Source organism: Lissotriton vulgaris, unplaced genomic scaffold (assembly GCF_964263255.1).
Source record: "Lissotriton vulgaris unplaced genomic scaffold, aLisVul1.2 SCAFFOLD_2120, whole genome shotgun sequence".
In the NCBI taxonomy this organism is placed as follows: domain Eukaryota; kingdom Metazoa; phylum Chordata; class Amphibia; order Caudata; family Salamandridae; genus Lissotriton; species Lissotriton vulgaris.
The window spans coordinates 55,394-77,606 of record NW_028242840.1 but is presented as its reverse complement, the minus strand read 5'-3'; the positions used below and the strand labels follow the sequence as shown (position 1 = coordinate 77,606).

Here is a 22,213-nt window from a genome sequence, read left to right as displayed (position 1 = left end):
ATTTCATCACGTTCTGGGCTACAACTTAGGAGACAAGGGTGAAAGTGACCATCGCCCTCAAGTTGTCAGTTTAGGAGCCCTCCTAGACGATATTCTTCCAAACGCAACTGGGCCGCAGGACAGTTACACCATCAACCTTAAACAGATTAAAACATCAGTAGCAAATACTGCAGAGGTATTTCTAGCGGCAAAAACTCAGCTGACCACTGCAAACTATCCTTCCGGCAATATAGTGGCAGGTTGTGTGAATTTTCAATTGACTCCAAAGAATTTGTATACAAAGAGGCTAAATATGAACTAAGAACTTTTACTAATTGTAATAGTTGTAATATCATTTATGCCATTTTTTGTCCCTGCAATCTAATTTATGTGGGCCAGATCAAGCAGAAAATAAAGCTGCAAATTTCTCAACACCGAAGCCAGATTCGTTGTAAAACACCGAATGCCCCCTTGGTCGAACATTTTGTCGATAAGGGCCACACGGAAAATGATATACGCTGGACAGTAATCACACAAGTCATCATCCCGCCCAGAGGTGGTGACCTGACCCGAAAGCTCAACAGAGAGGAGCTGAAATGGATACTAAAAACGGACAGTTTGAACTCCGGCCTGAACGTTCAAGAGGAATGGACTGCTCTCATCTAAACCTTAAATGCTCTGATCTATTTGTTCTGTTTAAATTTCCTTTGCTTTGAATCTCCATACTATTTTTATTTTGATTCTCCAGTCCGGGTTTGCAATTTTGCCGAAGCTGCAGCCGCAATACGGAGTACGGAGCTGAGTGCCAGCGGAGCAAAGCAGAGCAAAGGGAAATGCTACCGCTACTGAGAGACGCCGAGAGAAAGCTGCTGAGGGGCTGCGGTTGAGCCTGGTGTCCGTGACCGTCCGTGACCCCCCCCCACCCGCCTGTGGACCTGGCAGGAGACGTTGCTGGTGCGGTCGGGGCGAGGTGTTGGAGGAGTCAGCAAGGTGAGGTGAACGCTGCTCTGAGCGACCTTGCCCCTCCTCTGTGAGTGTCTAGTGTCCAGAGGAGAGTGCACGCACATGCCACAGAAGTCTGGCTACAACCGTAGCGAAAGTTGTAAGGCTCTAAGAGGAGCTGCGGGGAGTGGGATCCCTTGAAGCCACCAGGTACTGGCTATCTTCCGCGGGCTCCGAGATCCTCGCCGACTTTGGTGCCATGAGCAGGAGCCAAGAGCTGCAAGTGAACCCAGCGTGAGACACGTCTCTCTGCGGAGCCGGTTTTTCACGGCGGTGGTGTTGGTGTTGAGAAGCGTAGCCTTAGCCTCTGCCTTAGCCGCCAGGGAGGAGAAGGCGGCGGAGAAGGCAGCGTGAATATAAGGTTAAGTGCACCTGTGGAAGTAAAGACAGGAGTCCAGCAGTCCTGTTGGTCGCGAGCGGAATTAGCGATCTGCAAAAAAACTGTGAACTGCCTAACTTCGTGCCATAAACACACTAAGTGTGGTTAACCCGGCGGAAAGCTTGAGGAGGAAGGCATGACGATTGGACTCTACTGAATGACTGAGGCCACTTGAGGGCAGCAGAGAGCCGCCGACTACCGGAGCCCGATTCAGTTCGCCATTGCCATTGCACGCTGAAGCAGCAGCAGATATCCGTGCGCCCCTGCTGTGCTCCCACAAGGTGTTCGTGGATTGGGGGACCTGGGAGCAGGCAAAATCTGTGCCCAGTACCCAGCTACTACCCCCGGACTGGTCCCGGTAGGAGCTTTCATTTTGCTTTCCTTTAATCGTACCTTCCGCCTTCAGCAAACAACCCGGCAGCGGTGTGGCTCGGCGGCTGCTGAGGAGGGCTCCTGCTGAGGGCTGTCGAGAACTTTCCTTAGACTGGGGTGTGCACAAAACTGTTAAAGCTGCTAAAAAACAATTTCAGAGAGAGAGACGGCTACCAAGCATGCCCTGAAGCACTCTGCTGGGAGCTGCAGGGCGGCGCAGGGCGCTGCACCAAGGGGTGCTCCATCCTGAGTGGGTCGTGCGGAGCTGCCTGGCGTCCTGAATCCACACTAAAGTTACCAAAGTTACCAAGTTCAACGAGGCAAGGTCACACGCACTGTCTCTGGGCCGGTACTGTTCTTTTGGAACTTTCCTTGACTGGGCAAACGCGAGCGCGGCCGTGGTTAGAGGCAGCTGCTAAGTAGGAGCCCAGGGGTAGAGGCCCAGGCAGGTCTGACTAGGTCCGACATTGCCGGTGGGCCCCCCTGTGCGCTCCGCTTGCTTCACCTGTCTTCCCTTACTCCCTTGGTAGGGGTGTGCAGTTACCCTTGACAGTCGGTAGGGTACCGCAGGGGGTTTAGCTAACTCAACATGAGGTCCGGTAAGAAAAGGGTCTACCAGGAAAAGAAGCCGAAGGCAAAATCAAAACCCCAGTCAAAGGCGAACGGGGATCCCTCATCAAGCACCAGCGAGACAGGAAAAATCAAAGAAGTTAGTGGAAGCTGGGCAGCGACTCAAGGTGAACCTGGAGTGTCAAGAGATCGAAACTCTCCAGCTGCGATCCCTCGACCCAACTTGCGACAACCAAAAATTACATCAAAATTTAACTTTATGAAAGACCCGTTCTCTACTATCTTCTCGTCTAGCGGGAAAATTGTGGGCCTTCAGGATTCACTTCTTCCTCTTTCCCCGATGGACTCGCGGTTTGCTCAATCCTCGCAGCAAGCCAGTTGTACCTCATTTCACACTTCCTCATTAGGCAGTCAACCAGAACTGAGTCTAGCGTCAGCCGGGGTAACAAGGGCCCTGGTCGATCATAAGCTCTCCAAAAAGGCTATTGGTAGACCATCATCACCCCTAGCAGACACCTGGGGGGTACTGTCGGTCTCTCATCTTCCCTCTTCTGCCATGCACCTAAACCCTTCAGGGGATCCAGCGGCCTCAAACTCATGCGCAACAAGCCATATACAGAACTGTTTCACGCATAACTCTCCCTCCTGCAGCGGTGTAGAGCTCAACCAACGGCAAGAACCCCCGAGCAGAGATGACACAGGTCACCCAAACAATTCGCCGATTGAAGATACCAGTCATCTGTCTCAACCGGTTTGTACAAGATCCCTCTCACAGGCCCCAGAAGGAGCAGCAAAAGTTCAGCTAGATTACAGCAAAGAGGACTGTGCCAACAAACCAAATCCAGGGGGAAACATCCTTGCCAACATAACTTATTTGGGCTCGCAAGAATGGGCCAATCTAGTTGCCACAAACATTCCACTCACGCATATGGATCCAGCGTCTCCAAAGGAGGAACTAACAAATACCATTCAGGTTTTCAGACAGGGACCAAGTCAGGAGGGTTCTTTCTCAAACTCATCCTCCGTGCCGAACTCTTCATTGTCTTCGACCCCCAATAAACTTACGCACACTGATCCAGCGTCACCAAAGGTGGAACCAACAAATAACACTCAGGCTTTTAGACAGGGACCAAGTCTGGAGGGTCCTCTCTTAAACTCAATCTCCATGCCTAATGCCTCTTCGTACTTAACCTCCAACAAAAGGGACCTCGATATGGGGCAATCTACAAGATCTAAAGCAACAGAAGTGTCAAAAACGTGGGACATTCTGCTCACCACTATGCAACGTACCGTTGATACCCTCCACTTTCAATCAGACAAAATGGACCTACAGCTGTCCCTACTAGATAACCTGCCCGTTTTTGTTGGGCGGATAGACGACAAACTCGGCCAATTAAATTCGCTAATTAGTAGGGCCCAGCAGGAGGCAAAGCTGTCATGCAGCTGCGGTCCCATTATTGATAAACTCGCAACACTTCCGGAGATTGTATCTTGTCTACTAGAAGGGCTGCCAAAAGGGACAAACGGATGGCCTCAGTGCACTAATCCGGACGGGTCAGGCCACCGCGCTGCTCCAACAGGAGGGTCATTCGCACCGGGCATCTCCGACAGAATTTCACCATAGCCGCCGTTGGGGTGCCAGCCACCGGCCACGGCTCACACTGCAACTAGTTTCACTTTGTCCCCAAATGCTTGCAAGCCGCCCCTAAACGCGAAATGGCGGCGCCAGCTAAAAAGGAAAGGCCGGAACAAACAAAAATTCATAGGTATGCCACAAGTTTACCCACTTTTTCAATCAGGGTAAAAATCGGAACAGCCGGTCAGGAGTCCTATCGCAGCAAGCTCTGTCAGAAGGGATCCACCCTCCACTGCCCCCGGACTCCCCCCTAAGGGAGTAATATTAACAGCAAGTCTTACTCCAACCACGTTGGAGGACGTCAGAGTTTTATCCGATAACTGTAACGGATTCCAACATAAGCCTGAAGAACACAGTCTCTGCAATGTGACTGATGTAAGTCCTCCGCTCCTTCTATCATGGACATCTGAACTGGTAACAGTTCAGCCAACCCAAAATTTGGACCCTGGACCCTGTACGGAACGAACCAACCACTTCAAGCAATGTAAACTTCTGTCCCCAAGAGCTGGCGGTACCTAGGCTCTTGAGCCCCCAAATTAAATTCCCAACCACCACAGCCAGCTCCTTCATGGATCTTTTCTATGCCTCCTCTATCAACCATCACTTCTGGTGAAAATACTCTTGGGATCCAGCGGCACCCTGATCACAGCAATTCAAATCCGCAAGCTCCTAACAACCAGCCAATTCCCCTGCAACCCTATCCTAAGGATCTTTCTTCGAGCATCCTTTTTACTCCAGAGTATCAATCAAAGGGCCCATTTGATATCCTGAATAGAGGGAATTTACTGCGGCTACTTGGCACCATACCAGCACTTAAGGACTTGTCTTCAGCTGACCTCTTGTTTATTGAATTCATAAAGTCAGGCAGGTTGAATGGGAGTGAGGAGACAAAGGCTACATGGACCTCCCCTGACATAGTCAATAAAATCTTTAAGGAGCAAGGTCTCCTTAAAGCATGGGGGATCGACACAGCGGTCCACTACAACACTGGATACCCGCTGCCCCTACTTGAGCGGCCCCAGCAGTGACCAGACACAATTTTAACAACTAGGTCCGTGCAGAGGGGAGCACTGGGTCGCTCGACTAAAGAACCACAGGCGTTACCCATGCAAAATATCTCAAGGCCTACTAACACGTAACTCACAGTTGAACACCGGCTCATCAGGATATGTAATTCACAAGGACATTTTCAATCACAAGGAAATTCCCAATGACAAGGTAAACGAACAGAGAGAGATCCGCATACGGAGGCACCACACATGGACCTATGCTCCTGGAATATCAACGGGCTCTATAATAAAGCAGCGGCTACTGATTTCCTACAATATGTCAAATCGTTTGACATTATCCTTCTCCAGGAAACATGGCTGGAAGAGCCTATCCATCTAGAGGGTTATACCTGTCATCATTCCCCAGCCACAAGGAAAAGCAAGTTTGGTCGTCTGTCAGGAGGCCTAGCAACCTATCTCAAAATATCAACGATTGGCTATGCTCGGGCACTCAGCACAACTTCCTTGTCCTTAAACACAGTGGAGGTACTACTTAACTTCGGGGGTAAGAAGAAAGAGGCGCAGCTGACCAACACCTACATCAACCCTAAAACCAAGGGAAAGGAGGGGAAAATCCTAACAGATCATTTATACAACGTTATGAACACCCGAACATCTCCAAATCTATTTTTGTCTGGAGACTTTAATCAGTGCATTTTGGGGACTTCAGCAAACAATGATATACAGGCACAGTCTTATCATTGGGATATCCCGAACCAATTATTTAGCAGTCAGTGCAAGGCATCAAAGGCGGCAAAGGCACTGCTGGAAGACCTAGAACACATGGGCCTGAGGGTACTAAACAGAAGATTCGTAAAGGATTCACCATCTGTGGCCTCATTCATCTCAGCCACCACTACCTCTTTTATTGATTATACGTTTGTCTCCCTCACGCTATTTCATCACGTTCTGGGCTACAACTTAGGAGACAAGGGTGAAAGTGACCATCGCCCTCAAGTTGTCAGTTTAGGAGCCCTCCTAGACGATATTCTTCCAAACGCAACTGGGCCGCAGGACAGTTACACCATCAACCTTAAACGGATTAAAACGTCAGTAGCAAATACTGCAGAGGTATTTCTAGAGGCAAAAACTCAGCTGACCACTGCAAACTATCCTTCCTGCAATATAGTGGCAGGCTGGGAAAAAGTTACGATGGAGTTTGCGAACAATTACTCGACAACTGTACGGCACTCTCCACGACCAGCACAGGGTGCTTCAATGAAGATCTCGGGCACCCAGAAACTGGCAATGAAATCATACAAAAAATCGATTAATAAAGCTTTAAGATTGCTAAAGAAAACCCCGGGGGATGTAATGCTGCTAGCACGGATCCGCAAGCAACGAGCGGATATCAAAAATTAAAAGGGCTAATGACGCTGACTTCTGGGCCAAACTTCATCATGCATCCATGGGCAACAACAGCGCCCAGTTCTGGTCGATCATAAACAAATTGCTAAATCCAAAAATCAGCGGAATAACATCACACATATCGAAATCATCTTGTGAAGTGTTTCTTGATGAACATTTCAATCACCAGGATAGGAAAACAAGGGGGCCTCTTAATCTTCTGGGTGGCAGACAACCGCAAATTCACTCACCAAGTGAAGACGTCATTCTAGTACCCTCTGCAGCTCAAATCAGGAAACTAATCTCCAAAGGTAGAAAAGTCGGGGCAACTGGACCAAACGGTATTCCCCCGGCCCTCTTCAATCTTGAACCTGATTACTGGGCCGACACACTAATCCCCCTCTATTCATCTGTCACCAACTCTGGGTGCTTTCCCGCCTCATGGAGGGGCTCGACCATCTCACCGATCTATAAGGCAGGGGATAGACTCCATCCAAAAAACGACCGACTGATTGCACTCCTTGACGTTGAGGCCAAATACTTTGCAGGACTCCTTTTGACCCATCTGCGAGAATGGGCTGCAAACCAAAGCTTAATACCATCCAGCCAAACAGGGTTCTGCAAAGACATGGGGACAACAACTAACTTGATTGCCATCTCGTTGCTCATTGACAAGGCAAGAGCGACCAAGCAGGCTCTCCACCTATGCTTTGTGGACTTTAAAGCGGCCTTTGACAATGTCAACTGAGAAATCCTATGGCGAAAACTGGCCTCCTGGGGGATTCCCTCACCCCTACTAAACCTTTTGATTGAGTTGCACACAAATACATGGGACCAGGTAAAGCTTGGGAACAGCTCGCACCTCTCTAGGTGCATTCCGACCACAAAGGGCCTAAAACAGGGGTGCGTGTTAGCTCCAACTCTTTTCAATCTTTTTACAGCTGACCTGCCACCCGCCTTAGATGCCTGCATTTCGCATGCTCCGCGGTTAGGAGGTAAAGGGCTGTCCAGCATCTCCTATGCAGATGACGTGGTCCTGGTCAGTCACACGAAAGTTGGCCTTCAAAATCTTATCAACACGCTTCATGGTTATGCTGTCGAAAACCTATTAGAAGTGAACATTAGTAAAACAAAAGTTCTTTCGATAACTAGAAGCAAAAAGTCGTACACTTGGATGCTTGGTTCGGATGCAATCTCAAACTGCTCTGAATACAAATATCTAGGGATCCAAGTCGATAAAGGCGGCCGCTACCAAAACCAATTAGAGGCCATCAAGAGGAAAGGCATGCTAATAGCCGTGACAATGAAACAGCTAAAGACCAATCTGACCGGTGAGACTCTACTTCCTCTATTACGAGTAGCCAAAATTAAAATAGAGTCATCAATCACGTATGGCAGTGAGGCCATAGGAGGAACTGATGCTAAACTTCTGGACACAACCATCTCAAAGGCCTATAGATTTCTTTTTAATCTACCATCCTATACTTCGCAGGCCCAGATTCGGTTGGAATTCGGGTTGACGTGCCAAACGCTTGCTCGAAGAGGTTCATACATCAAGTGCTGGCACAAATTAAAGAACTCCCAAGAAAACACCCTGAGCTGACAGCTCTGGCAAGACATGCTTACCATATCGCGAATGCCGTCAAAAAAATACCTAGAGGAGTCCTTGTCCATAACAGGACTGAGAGACCTATGGGAGACTCCTGTATCACATGCGCAATTCAAGCGCATAGTGAACAAGAGTCTAAAGAGACAATCACATGTGGAGGACAAAGCTTTGCTCTCTTATAGGCAACATGCCTGGATGACCTTGTGCTCCAATCATATTTTGGTCTGGGGTATGGCTGGAAAACAAAAGAGGCCTTTTTCAAACACAGGCTGGGGATTCTACCCGCCATTCCTCACTTACCACCATGGTTGAGGCAGAACTATGGGACCAAATGCCGGCTCTGTGGAACAGGAATCGAAGATTTGGAACACCTATTGTGCACTTGTCCGAGGCTGAACGAAGAAAGAGTAGCTTTGTTGAAAACAGCTTTCAACAAACTAGGAGTCCGCTCACATAGACAAGCTGACCTCGCTTGTTTTGATCCTGGTCTCCCGCCACTAAACGGGAAGCTAGTGAAATTTCTGAAACTAGCGGAACGGAAACAAATAACCCAGGCACTTGTATAGTGGAACCCAGTATAGGACTAAGCGCATTGAACATTTTTTCCCGTGGGGTTTTATTGTTTTTTACCTTTACTATTCGGTCAACCATGAATTTCTGCTTTTAAGGTCTTTTAAATTTCTTATGAGTTTGTTTTATTGCACTTTTTTGTAACGGTTTTTATTAACCTAAACAATAAAGAAAATTACTTACTTACATACTATTTTTAGCGCAATTTGAATCCTTTTTCCTTATTCACTTTGCACTGTGCACTTCACATCAGAGAAACACTCTGCCTCCACCAGCATGGCTACCATGGTTGTTGTCCACTGTTTGTGTCTTAGCTCCGGCACGCCCCTTAACCAATCGGCTTCATTCTACCTTTTTGTAACTCTTCGCGCTTCCTCGCCAAGCACGCCAGGGAATCATTGTACTACCGACTAACCCGGTAAGCCCTGGACAATTCGCTCACTTTACCACTCGGTAAGAATTAACTGCACAAATCTGATGTTCGCTGTTTCTTGACAGGCAGCATCCTGGCGCCGTTGGAACACGTTATTATACCGCGGCACACAGAGCAACCAATTTTGGTAAGATACTATTCTCGGTTACTGGCATGAACCCTATTACTTCTGGTTTCTCTCACCTTTAATAAAATCCTTTTATTTTAGGGCTGCGGTACTATACTTATGGTACTCCTCCTAGCCGGCCACACAAGAGTGCCCTGGTAAGCCCTACTTCCGTCCTCAACAACATCCCACGTAATGCCTTGTGAATTTTTCACTACGGCTTTGTTCCGATTCCACACTCGTACGAGCGTAACCACTAAGATATTCGTCCTGGGCATGCTCCTTGCATGGTTCATCCCGAGCATAACTCCATCCACCTCGTTGCGCCGTGTCTCATCATTCACTTAAATTAGTCTTCGTTGCGCCGTGCTTTGGGTGGGTATGTCTTATCATACTCCTGTGCCTATAGTTTTTACTCACTATTCACCCTGTGTTCATTTCGGCTCCACCCGCACTGTTACCCCGCAGAATCTTGAACACTCGGTTCTTGTTTTTAAATCCCATTCTCCTTAGCACGGTCCGGCTCACTCGGGTCATTCACCCTGTTACGCTTGCACTTGATAGATATGTCACCTGTGGGATCTGAGTCAATGTCCCTTCTTAGCTCAACCTTACCATTCAGAACCACCAGCTTAGTGACATCTTCGCTGGAAACGTTCCGGCTCACTTGATTCGCTCACCTCATTGCGCCTTGCACTTGATAGGCATATCTAGTGTGGTCTCTGAGCTATTGTCTATTCTTAGTTCAACTTCACCATCAAGACCCACCAGCCTATCGACACCTCTGCTGGGCACGTTCACATGGATGGCTGCATTATTATGTTTTGTAAAAACACTGTTTCACCTTCACCATAAGTCACTTACCTTAAGTAATATCAGTCCGTCTCCAATAAATGTGAATCCTTTTCTTCTATTTTTTTCTTCTTAGGCAATTAGAGGCTAACAACGTTAAGGCATAATCTTAATGTTCTGATGATGGTCCCTAAGATTATTAGGGGGACCGAAACGCCGTCGACCCTTGTAACACCTAATACAAAACGTGATTGCTATGTGATGTAATTAGTTTTTCTGATTTTTCTGTACAACTGCATTTTCTACATAGAAAACGTTTGTCTGCCTTAAAAGCCCTTCTTTGTCTTTAAACCTACCTTCTGTATTTGATCCGTGAGTATTGGGCACAGGCTTGTGTACCACACTGGTGATTAGTTGAAGGTATTTTGTTTAAACTAAATTGTTTATTGAGTAAACTTGGAGACCTCTGTCCGGCTGGACATGTCACTCAGAATATAGAACTGATTCTGTCTATATTTATCGTTTCGTTTATTCATGTATGCATGAGACCACTGTTGTTTGGAAAAACTAAGTGAGTTGAGCAGCACTCCCGCAAAATACTTTGCTTCATTGTCAATGAGTGCGATGAGGCGGTAATTCCCTGGTGATTTTTTGTCCCCACCTTTGAAGATTGGTGCAAGGATGGATCCACGGCAGGAGGGCGGTATGGTGTTGTTTTGCAGACATGAGTTAAAAAGGGGGCTTAGTTTCGCAGCCCAGAAAGTTGCATCTTCCTTGAACAGAGCTTGAGGAATTCCACCCGGACCAGGCGCGCCATCCTTGCGTCCCTTTTTTATTATTTTTTCTTTTGTTGGTGTCATTTTGTGACCTAGCTTCTTTAGGGAGTTTGAAGTGTTCAGAACAGGTTCCCGGACAATCTCTGTTTGTGTTACTTTGTCCATGGAAGGGAGATTTGGGTGGTTAATGGGCAGTTCCTGGTCGTTAAAGTGGGAGTAGAGAAATTCGGCCCACTGTATTTCAAGTATGCTCGAAGAGGCAACTTTGGATACGTGCCCAGATGCATTATTGATTGTGCTCCAAAACCTGGCAGAGTTGTTTGTTTTAATGACATGCTGCAATTTGACCCAAAACAAGTTCCATTGGCTTATGCGTAGTTCAAGTTTTGCTTTCTTAAGGTGACTACTGGCCTCTCTCAGTTTTGTTATTTGATGGGATCCATTGGATCAGTTTTTAAAGCCCGCCATAAGCGATTCATCGATTTTGTTGCTGATAGTATCTCAGAATTCGAGAGCGGCTTGTACTTTTGATCGGTTTGACTTGTGTGTTTTGTTTTGTCAATAAGTTCGGTTGCAAATGTTGACTAGTTGGAAGTTATGTTATACGGGCTCGTTTGGCGCTCAATTATTTGTTTAGCCTCTGCTGATACGTGTTGAAGATTCTTAAGGGAGCATTTGATGCGTTTGAGGTTGATTGTAAGGCTCTCGGATGGCAAGTCCCTTACCTTTTTGTGTTGTGTAAGGCAAGTCCTCAGCATGATTTCTTGCGGGCAGTGGTCACTTTCTGTTCTATTTCCAAGACAATATCCTGCTACTTGATGGAGCAGTGAAATGCTGACGAAGGTAAAGTCAATTAATGAAGTGCCGTTTTTCGATAGATAGGAAAATCGAGGTGGCTTGTCAGCAGGATAACGCCCATTTAAGGCTCTAAGGCCCAGATTTTCGAGGTTGCCTTGTAGAGAACTTCCATGTGGATCATCCTTGTGCCATCCAGGCCGGTCTTGCGGTGGTATCTCCCAGATGCTATCATGTGATTTGGTGACCTCATTTTTTAGGAGGACTGACATTAACCACATGTTAAAGTCACCAGTAAGTAGGATATCTGAGTTTAGAAAACCTGTTTGCACTCTTACTACTGACGCTGTTGCTTCTTCTACAAAGGATTTCCTGGATGCTGTGTTTGGGCGGACGTAGGCATTCATTAAGATTACCCTCCAATTTTGGCTGTTGCTCGGAGTGAGAGAAATTCCCACACATTGGAGGCGATTTGATGAGCCCGGCAGGTCCCAGGAGGTGACTGCATTTTTTGATGATATATAAACTGAAAGACCGCCACTCCCTCTTCCTGGACGATTCAGTTTGAGCACTGGAATATGATGGGTTTTAAAGCCTTCTAGGTGCTGCGGTGCCGTAAGCCATGTAAGAGTATGTCGAAGCCCCTAAAGTAGGAAATGGTAGCGTTGTCCTCAAGTTTGCTTGTTAGGCCATTTATGTTCCATGAACAGATTTTTAGAGGAATCTTTTCACGGCGGTCCACCCTGCTGTAATGTCAACGTAAAAGGCGGGTTGTATTCAGAGCGCCGGCCAGCCATGACCATGAACCCACCTCATCCTGATTCCTATTTAATGTGTTCCCATCTTCTTTTGCTTTCCTCGTTGGGTGGACAGAAGTGGGAGTTTTGTTGCATGCACCCCTGAGGATGGAGTAAACTGTACTCCTCCCTACACATCTATGTTCATCACCACAGCTTCCCTGTAGAACGTATGGGTAGCCCTCTTCCCGGCCCGGTTGTGTCTGTATTCCCCATTGCTTAAAGGTGTCGATTGACCCAAGAATTTTCGTCATTGCCTCTTCGGTACTCCAGGTGACCTATGTGGATTCGTTTGATTGGCCTTGAACTGGTGCAATGAATTCTACCGATATTATGTCTTGAGTGGTAATTGGGTCTGACAGACCTGACGCGTGTAGCAGGTTTAAGATGTTGCCCCTGATTTAGGATATCATGGCTGCCTTTAGACTTATATTCTGGATAAAAGAGGATAAAGAGGTTGTTCCCACTCCGAGCTGTGCTATTCGGCCTGGGCATTGCCTCTGTTTTGTCCATGTTTGACGTTTGCGCGACTTTTATCAAAGGACCCGTAGAAGGGATCTCATTGCGCACATATTCGGGCTTTCATTGTTTACATGACCAAAGTTCCAGGTATCACTTGCGCCCTGTTGGTTGTTGACACAGTTTGCGATGTCTACCTGCTTTAAAATGGGGCCCTCAGGCAGCCTTATCGCGAGACTCAGTGTATTATACACATCCATTTCATTCTGCTTGATGGGTGTGTTAGGGGGAGCCATGTTGGTAATGGTTTTTTGTTCTTTTGCTTCATATAAGACCTGACAGCCTTTGGGTGGTCTTCCTCCAACTTTTTTGGCTGCCCCCTGTCCTCGTTTTTAGTGTGCTTTGGGTCTTTCCCCTAAACCTGTAAACATTGACTTAACCTTAATTGGCATATTAACTTATAAGTCCCTTGTAAAGTGCACTACATGTGCCCAGCGCTAGAAAATTAAATGCTGCCTGTCGGCCTGCAGGACTCATTGTGCCGCACACTTAAGTAGCCTTATAACCATAGCTAATGCCTGCCATTGAATAGCCTGTGTATGCAGTTAGCACTGCCACTTCAACGTGACCAGATAAACCTCTGTCTCTTGCCAGGTCTAAACCTTCCCTTTTTCGAAATAAGTAATTCCTCAAGTAGGCCCTGTATGACCCACAGGGCAGGATGCAATTTATTTAAAAGGCAGGACATGTATTTAAGTTTTACAAGTCTAGGTAGCGCAAAACTCCTAGTTTCATTGTTAACTATTGCAAGGCCTATCTCTTCCATAGGATACCATTAATATTACCTCATTACATCTTTTAAATGTAATTTCCAATTGTGAAGAGATAACGTTTCCAAGTTTGGTGTCACTGAATTCACAGTTTAAAATAACAACTCATAGTGAAGTTGGATTTTAATTTTCAGTTCAGCAAATGGTACTTTTTGAACATTGCCATTTACTTACTTTAGCCATTCAGTGCTGTTAAAATTAAAGGAAGATTCATGGTCCAGGTAATGTAGTTCAGGATTATAACTTTATTCTTGAGATTGGATCCAAATTGTAGAGACCCCACCAGGAGCAGTTACACCACTGCTCAGCCCCTCACACCAACTGATTCCTTCTTACAATTCACCCATTCCAACATTCCGATGACTTCATATAGGCCAAGCAGCATAGCAGGTGACAAGCATAGGGAGGATGCATAACACTTGCTAGATTATAACACAAGCCTACCTAATGTCTGTCTGAATATACGTCTGTGTAGGTGAAATCTGGGATTTGTGCATTCCTTCTAGACAGCCACACACAAAGGGAGCTTAGGTGTGCCTGAAGGACCATCCACGTTCTGATAGGACACCCTGTGTGGAATGGAAGGGAGGGCATGTCACTTACACCTGAATCTGAGTTCTTTCTCCACAAAAGGGCTGCATACCCCCTGTAGTGAGTCTAGGGTCAGATCAGGAAGGGGGGATCTCTGTGTACTTCAAATCTTTCTTTAAAGTCTTCCTCACTTCGGAGGCACGACTGGGTATTAGTACTGGACCTCTGACACCGTGACTTCAGTACACTTCTGGACCTGTAAATACTTTGCCAGGAAAAAGAGCTGCTGTGCTGCTGAAAGGATTGACATTCTGCTGGACTACTGCCCTGTTGAACTACTGCATTGCTGTGCTCTTGTCTTGCTGATCTGCCCTGCTGCCTGCTGTTCTCCAGGCTGGGTGAAAAGGATTGGACTTGCATCACATGAACCCAGTGTGACTACATGGCCTTCAGGCTTGCCTTCTGTCCTAAGTCTCAGGAATATCAAAGGCTTCAACCTCCTGCCTCCTGAGAGTCTGCCCTTAGCATCCCCAGTCATGTACCCTTGGAAGTAAGGCTGAATGTGCAACTTTAATCAGAATCCACACATCCTCATCTTATCCGGCGTATTTTCGCTTTTGCGTAAGTCGCAGACAGCACATCTTTGCCTTTGTAAGAATCTGAAATGACGCATCCTTAGCAAAGCGTAAAGTGAGACGGCACATTGTACTCGGAAACAGCACAACACCTTCGTAATTGACGCATTGCATGCTGCTGGAGCAGTAGCCATGCATCACCTTTAGATCCAGTGCCTTGTACTTGGAACTGATAAATCAGCGTGATTGTGTGGAGGATCTCAGCTCACCTTGCCCACTGTCTGGCTCTACACAGGCACATTGCTTTGGCTGCAACTCCCATCTTCTTCTTCATCAACACAAGCCCGGATTAAGGTACTTTGGCTCACCAGGCCCAAGTGGGTCTCTGTATCCAGCCCATGCTCCATTGCAGTTGGACTGAACTTTTGACTTTGCGCATGCCCAGCAAGTCCAGATAACCCACCTAATTGCTTAATGCTTCTTAGTGCTATTCTACATTTATTCCTTACAAATTCATATCTTGACTTCTACTTTTTTCCCTCCACCTCCTCATAGTAGTCTGTAGGTGGCCCTCTCATTGTGTTTGGAAGGTGCCCTGTGGAATAGGGTTGTGTGAGACAGTATGGTGAATGTGTTCTGCTAGTGCAGCGCATGGTCACACAAAACTTCTGCTTCATCTACCTGTTCGATCCATAACCTTCCTGCCCAGTCAGCCTCTTCACTCAGATCACATGTAATCCTGCTGCGAGCAGAAATAGGTTTGCTCTTCTCAGCAACAGGATGTTTCCCACTTGAGACGCCTGTCTGTGTATCTGCATACCACAGTCACCGCTCAGAAAACTTTAAAAAGCCTGCAAAGGGACACACTGCCTCATTGGTTGGCACCTGGGGCCATAGTATCATGAAAGGGTGATACATTATCGCCGCTTTTATCGGCAGGAAACTGCCGCTAAAGCGGCGATAATGGGCTTGATAATATGCCCTTGTGAATTCCCATAGAAGCCCAGGTTCTGGTGTTAACCTGGGCTTCTATGGGAATTCAGAGGGCATATTATCAAACCCATTATTGCCGCTTTAGCTGCAGTTTCCTGCAGATAAAAGCGGCGATAATGTATCGCCCTTTTTTGATAATATGGCCTCTGGTCTTTGAAAACTGCAAGTTGCGGGATCGGCTTTGGGCTGCTGCACAGAAGGCAGAAATTGAAAATAAATGCTGAATCTGACTTGTTCATCTAAGAGTAATAAACAACTTTATTGTGTTGTTAAATACCGTGAAGTGTAACTTCGTGGTAAATAGCGAAAACTTAGAAAAATGCACTTTAGTGCATTTTTCTAAGTGGTATGTTACACACAGACATGTCCTTTGGACATGTGTGTGCGAAACATCAGGCTACATGTACATTTCAGGGGTGCAACAGGGTGTCCATTGGACACCTCTGCACCCTTGAAATCGCAAAATCAAAATGCGAATCGCTAATAGCGATTCGCACATTGATATGTCTTCCCATTCATTCCTATGGGCCTTTAGGCCCATAGGAATGAATCGGGAGTTATTCCTTATTTGCGATTAGCAATTAGCTAATCGCAAAAAAGGAAGCTGTAGCGCTATTACAGACTCGCAAAACATGCCGATGATGAATCTGGCTGTTAATGTGCAAAATAGCGAGTTTATTCGACCTTCCTAAAATAGGACGTTAAACATATTACGTCTGAAAACCAAGACAACGCATTTGTGTCCAAAATGTGCAAATTGTTTGCTAGCCTCGTTTACATTAGTTATACAAATGCTTTGTTCAATTTGTAGCTGCCACGGGGCTGGAGATTGATGTGCAAATATTGCCTTTTCACTTTTAAAACCATCCCCGCTAATAAATACATTATTTTCAAGCATAAATCTTAAAATGAGCCATTATATATCTAGAATCAGCAGAAAAAACAACTATATACAAGTGCATGCAAAGAGTCCACTGTCCTCCATTCCCTTTATTTGTAACCCTGTACTGTGCAAACTGACTCACTTATCTTAAAGCTAAAGCTTGCATGTACCTGTGGTCCTTTCTGAACTGTGAGCTGCATATTGCTTATCCCTCTTGACCCTAATGTTGGCAACAAAACTAAAAATCTGCCTGTGAACCGACTTGTATTTTACCTATTTGTCTGTTTGCATTGCTCCCTACGAGGAGCTCTTCTCTCATGACCAAGAAGCTGTCTCTCTAGCCCAAGCATCTGCCCTGAACCCATTTGCTGACCTACCACCAAAGAAAGTGGAGCTTGGCTGGAATAATGATAAAGTGGGGGTGAGCTCATTACAGGATGAGTGACTCTGTCTCGATGGTATACCTTAAAGCACTTCGAAAGACCTTTTAACCCTTTCGATGCTGATGACGAGCTCAGCTCGTCATCACCCACGGGTGTTGTGTGCTGATGACGAGCTGAGCTCGTCATAGTGCCACTAAAATGGCATTTTCCAGCACTGGGGGGGAAAACGCCCAGCAGCCATGTGGTTAATAGACTGGGGAACAGAAAGCATGCCTTGTCTGTCTGTGTTTATTTCACATATGATAACTTTGGTCAAGAGGCAACTAGATCTCTTTACCAGTTAGAATTGCCACACTATTTTAAGTCATGGGCAAAGTGTGCATTTGTCCAGGGATTCTGGGAAAATTAACGTTTCCATAATCCCATAACCTCTGTTTATTTCTCAATCTCAGGCTCTCTTGTATTAGTTACAATTGATTTTCATCATGATGCTTGAATTAATAGAGAAAAAGTATGTCTTGCCCAGAGCCTCCAATTGTCTTTAGATGACACTGAGAGCTGCAAAGTTTTAGAATATCACTATTCTATATCCCTATTACTTTACTTTACTGTTGTTAACACCATCCTGTCTGAAAACCATACGCCATTCGGACCCAATATTACATTACTCCATATCCGGATGCTGCTAGTCTTTCAAAAACAACTACTTCAATATTTACCTCTTTGCTTGCCATTGTTGATGGCCTCTGTCTTTATGTGCTCCCGTCCCCATATTTCTAGGCAGAGCCTGGGTCCAGAAAACACCTTTTCACTCCCATGTGTCCTGAATCACCTTCATGTCCCTTTTCAGCAGCACCAAATAAATATGCTTGACAAGATTAGTCAAGTCAAGTCAAGTCAGAGAATTTATATAGCGCACTACATACCCAGAGGGTCTCAAGGCACTTAGAAAGGGGAGGAGGATTACTTGTCAAATATCCACGTTTTAAGTTGCTTTCTGAATGCTAGGTGGTTCTGGGTAAGGCGAAGGTAAGCGGGGAGTGAGTTCCATGTTTTAGCAGCCAGGTATGAGAAGGATCTGCCTCCCATGGTGGTCTTGTTGATGCGAGGTACAGTGGCGAGGGCTTGGCTGGAAGAACGTAGATGGCGGGAGGGGGTGTAGAAGGACAGTCGTGAGTTGAGGCATTCTGGTCCGATGTCGTAGAGTGATTTGTGTGCGTGGGTTAGCAGTCGGAAAGTGATTCTCTTATTGACGGGTAGCCAGTGGAGGTCTTTCAGGTGACCAGAGATGTGTTCATTGCGCGGGATGTCTAATATGATCCTGGCTGAGGCGTTTTGGATTCGTTGGAGTTTCTTCTGGAGTTTAGCGGTAGTACCTGCGTAGAGGGTTTTCCGTAGTCCAGTCGGCTCGTGACCAGAGCATGGGTGACTGTTTTCCTTGTTTTGGTGGGGATCCAGCGAAATGTTTTTTTGAGCATGCGAAGAATGTTGAAGCAGGATGAGGATACGGCGCTGACTTGTCTGTTCATTGAGAGTGAAGAATCCAGGATGACGCCTAGGTTCCGTGCGTGGTCTGTCGGGATGGGTGCTTTTCCAAGGGCTTCCGGCCACCAAGAGTCGTCCCATGCAGAGGGGGATGTACCTAAGATGAGGACTTCTGTTTTGTCTGAGTTCAATTTCAGACGGCTTTGTTTCATCCATTCGGCAACTTCTTTCATTCCTTCGTGTAGGTTAGTTTTGGCGGTGCTGGGGTCATTGGTGAGTGATAGGATCAGTTGAGTGTCATCCGCGTAGGAGATGATGTTGAGGTTGTGTTGGCGGGCGATGGCCGCGAGGGGGCTCATGTATACGTTGAAGAGGGTGCGGCTGAGTGAGGATCCTTGTGGTACGCCACAGATGACTTCAGTGGCCTCGGATTTGAATGGTGGAAGGCGGACTCTCTGGGTTCTTCCGGTGAGGAACGAGGTGATCCATTCAAGTGCTTTTCCTTGTATTCCGATGTTATTGAGGCGTTGTAAAAGGGTGCTGTGGCAGACTGTGTCGAATGCTGCAGAGAGGTCGAGGAGGATGAGGGCGACTGTGTCTCCATTGTCCAGTAGAGTTCGAATGTCGTCTGTTGCTGCGATGAGGGCGGTCTCAGTGCTGTGTTTTGCTCGGAAGCCGGACTGTGAGGAGTCGAGGGATTTGTTGGTTTCGAGGAAGACGGCGAGTTGGTTGTTGACAGCTTTCTCGATGACTTTGGCCGGGAATGGAAGGAGCGAAATGGGGCGGTAATTTTTGAGTTCGGTGGGGTCCGCTGTGGGTTTTTTCAGAAGGGCGGTGAGTTCAGCGTGTTTCCAGTCTTCCGGGAAGGAGGCGGAGTTGAAGGAGCAGTTGATGACGTCTCGGAGGTGCGGTGCTATGACGGAGTCTGCTTTGTTGAAGATGTGGTGAGGACATGGGTCTGTGGGGGATCCTGAGTGGATGGAATTCATCAGGCGGATTGTGTCCTCAGTGGAGATTGGGTTCCAGTCGTTAAGGGTGTTCACGGGGGGAGAATGTTCAGCAAATGGTTGGATGGGTTGGTCTCCGGGTTGGTTGTCGAAGCTGTTGTGGATGTCTGCAATCTTGTTGTGGAAGAATGAGGCTAGGGAGTCGCAGAGGGCTTGAGAGGGGGTGATGTCGTTGGAGTTGGCCGAGGGATTGGAAAATTCCTTGACGATGTTGAAAAGTTCCTTGCTGTTGTGGGCGTTGTTGTCAAGTCGATCCTTGAATGCTGTTTTCTTGGCCTTTCGGATTAGTTGGTGGTGAGTGCGGGTGGCGTTTTTGAAGGCGTCCTTGGTGCTAGTGGTTGGGTCTTTTTTCCAGGCCTTTTCAAGGCAGCGGCAGAGTTTCTTGGACTTACTAAGATCATCGTTGAACCATGAGGCCTTCTTGCTGCCAGGTTTGCTTTGACGTTTTCTCAGTGGTGCTAAGGTGTCGGCGGTGTTGGATAACCATAGGGTGAGGTTGGCGGCGGCTTGGTTTGGGTTAGAAGAGTGGGCTGGGGTGTTTAGAAGGAGCGATGCGGAGATCTGGTCGGTGGTGATTTTGTTCCAGTTTCTTTGCAGAGTTGGTTGGAGGTGGTTGGTGGGTTTTGGCTTGTTGTAGGTGAAGTGAACGCAGCTGTGGTCAGTCCCGAGGAGATCCGTAGTGTGGCTGAAGGAGGCATGATTGCTGGAGGTGAAGATGGGGTCGAGTGTGTGACCTGCGATGTGGGTGGGGGAAGTGACTAGTTGTTTAAGTCCGAGGTTGGTGAGGTTGTCCAAGAGGGTGGTGGTGTTGCGGTCGTTGATCTTTTCAAGGTGAAAGTTGAGGTCTCCCAGAAGGATGTCGTCTTTGGAGGGGAGCGCGTGTGGAGTGATGAAGTCCGTGATGTCTTCACTGAATTTTGCGCGGGGTCCTGGTGGTCTGTAGAGGAGGGTGCCTCTGAGTGTGGTCTTGGGGTCGATGTGGATTTGGAAGTGAAGGTTTTCGGAGTTGGCGAGGTTGGCGTCGGAGCTGGTTGAGATGCGGATTGATTTCTTATGGACGATAGCGATTCCTCCTCCTGTGTGGCCGGTACGGTCCTTGCGTGTGATCTTATAGTCTTCAGGGATGGCAATGGTGATGTCTGGGGCGGAGGAAGCGTTCATCCATGTTTATGTTAGGAAGGCGACGTCTGGAGAGATGGTGTCTAGTAGATTCCATAGGTCAATGGCGTGTCTGTGGACCGAGCGGGTGTTGAGAAGGATGCATTGTAGGTGGTTGGGGTCGGGAGTCTGTGGAGTGGTCGTAGCGGAGTAGTTGTCGGTGCCGCTGAATTTGCAGGAGTAGCAGGAGAAAGGTCCATGGGTGTGTCCAGGAGCTGCTAGGACGCAGTTGGGGGCGCGACCGGGGTTTAGGGCTAGGAGGGTTGCGGCATCGTAGGTAATGCGGGAGGGCTGGGAGGGACGGGGGCCAGGGGGTATGGCGCTGGGCGCGGTCCAGGCGCGGACGGGCGTAGACGGGCTTACCTTTGGCGCACCTTCTGCGCGGATTGGACGCGGTCGCTGCCATAGGCGTTTTAGAAACCCGTGAGTCCTCTCTCCGAGCTCATAGTCAGTAGCAATTGACCTTAATGCATGCACAGGTTCCATCCCAGAACACTACAAGCTCCTCATCTAAACCCAGTCGCTAGACAAAAGACAGCATTTTCACAAGCCCCCCTTCACATAGAAAGGCTACATATCCAGACTTTTCTTCTGCGGTCCAGTCATTCATTCTGCCTGACAAAAATGATGCCACTTTATCTCTTCCAGAGTTCCACCAAAGTGACATACTTCCATGCAAGCTTGGACCTCCATCTGCCCAAGCTCCTCAAACATGTCTTCCCTAGATCCATCTGCACCCTGCTGGTGCTGCTCTAGTCATAGAAGAAAACATCTCAAAGCATTTCCTCTCAACGATTAATGACAAGAACAGTGAAAGCATCTGTTCATCTTCTTAGTTGGAGGGCACTCTGGCACTTGAGTCTCCCTCTCTGGGAGGAAATGCGGTGTATTATATATTGTGACTGTGCCACCACAATGTGTAAAACACTTACCTACCTCTTTAGAACCTTTTGAATTCTCTTGTCAGACCTACAGCTCAACCATAAGTAGCTGTGGTTCTGAGCAGCAAGGCTTACTCAAAGGAATAAGTGTTAAGCAATTAAACAGCCTCTAAAAAATTGAAGAGTCAACAAGGCAATTGGCACCAATTTATAAAAATAGACTATTAGAAATGGGGGTCTCTCGATGGCAATGGTTTTCATCTTTGTACAAGAAGGGACCCTAATTCCTAGTCAGTTGGTAGCTTTGCAGTGTGAAAAACATTTGTGCACACATACAGTAATATAGTGAAAACACTACAAATGTACACCACAACAGTTTAGAAAAATAAGTAATCTTTATCTAAACCAAGCAAGACCAAAACGACAAAAATCCAACATACAGTTATCAATATATGGATTTTAAAAGGTACAAACAGTCCTGTCCATAGAAAACTATGGATCTGACACTTTCAACACAAAGTAACTTGGATACATCAAAATCATAAACAAGAACAGCTGCAGGGAAGGTGATGAGTCACTTCCTTGCTCCAGAGGAGGTGATGCGTTGGTACCTTACTGCCCCACAGGGGAGGTGATGCACCAGTTACTTACTGATGAGGAGGTGATGTGTCATGGGCAAAGTTGCAAGGAAGTGATGCATCAGTTCACACTGCAGTCTTGGGGATGTAGACTTGATGCCCGGGTGCGATGAGTGGGGATTTGGTGATCCATCGGTTCTCAATGCGGCTGCGACGGCGCTGCGTTGATCTCTCTAGC

General features: G+C 47.1%; 1 protein-coding gene across 1 annotated transcript in view; it reads left to right on the top strand.

Moving 5' to 3' along the window:
* The first annotated feature begins 7,162 nt into the window (after positions 1-7,162).
* Positions 7,163-22,213, top strand: part of LOC147668824 (olfactory receptor 10C1-like) — a 29,860-nt gene continuing 14,809 nt past the window's right edge. The window contains exons 1-2 of the mRNA XM_086948426.1: positions 7,163-7,172; positions 7,276-7,665. Of these exons, the coding sequence (XP_086804552.1) occupies positions 7,163-7,172; positions 7,276-7,665 (400 nt within the window). The remainder of the gene's footprint in view (positions 7,173-7,275; positions 7,666-22,213) is intronic.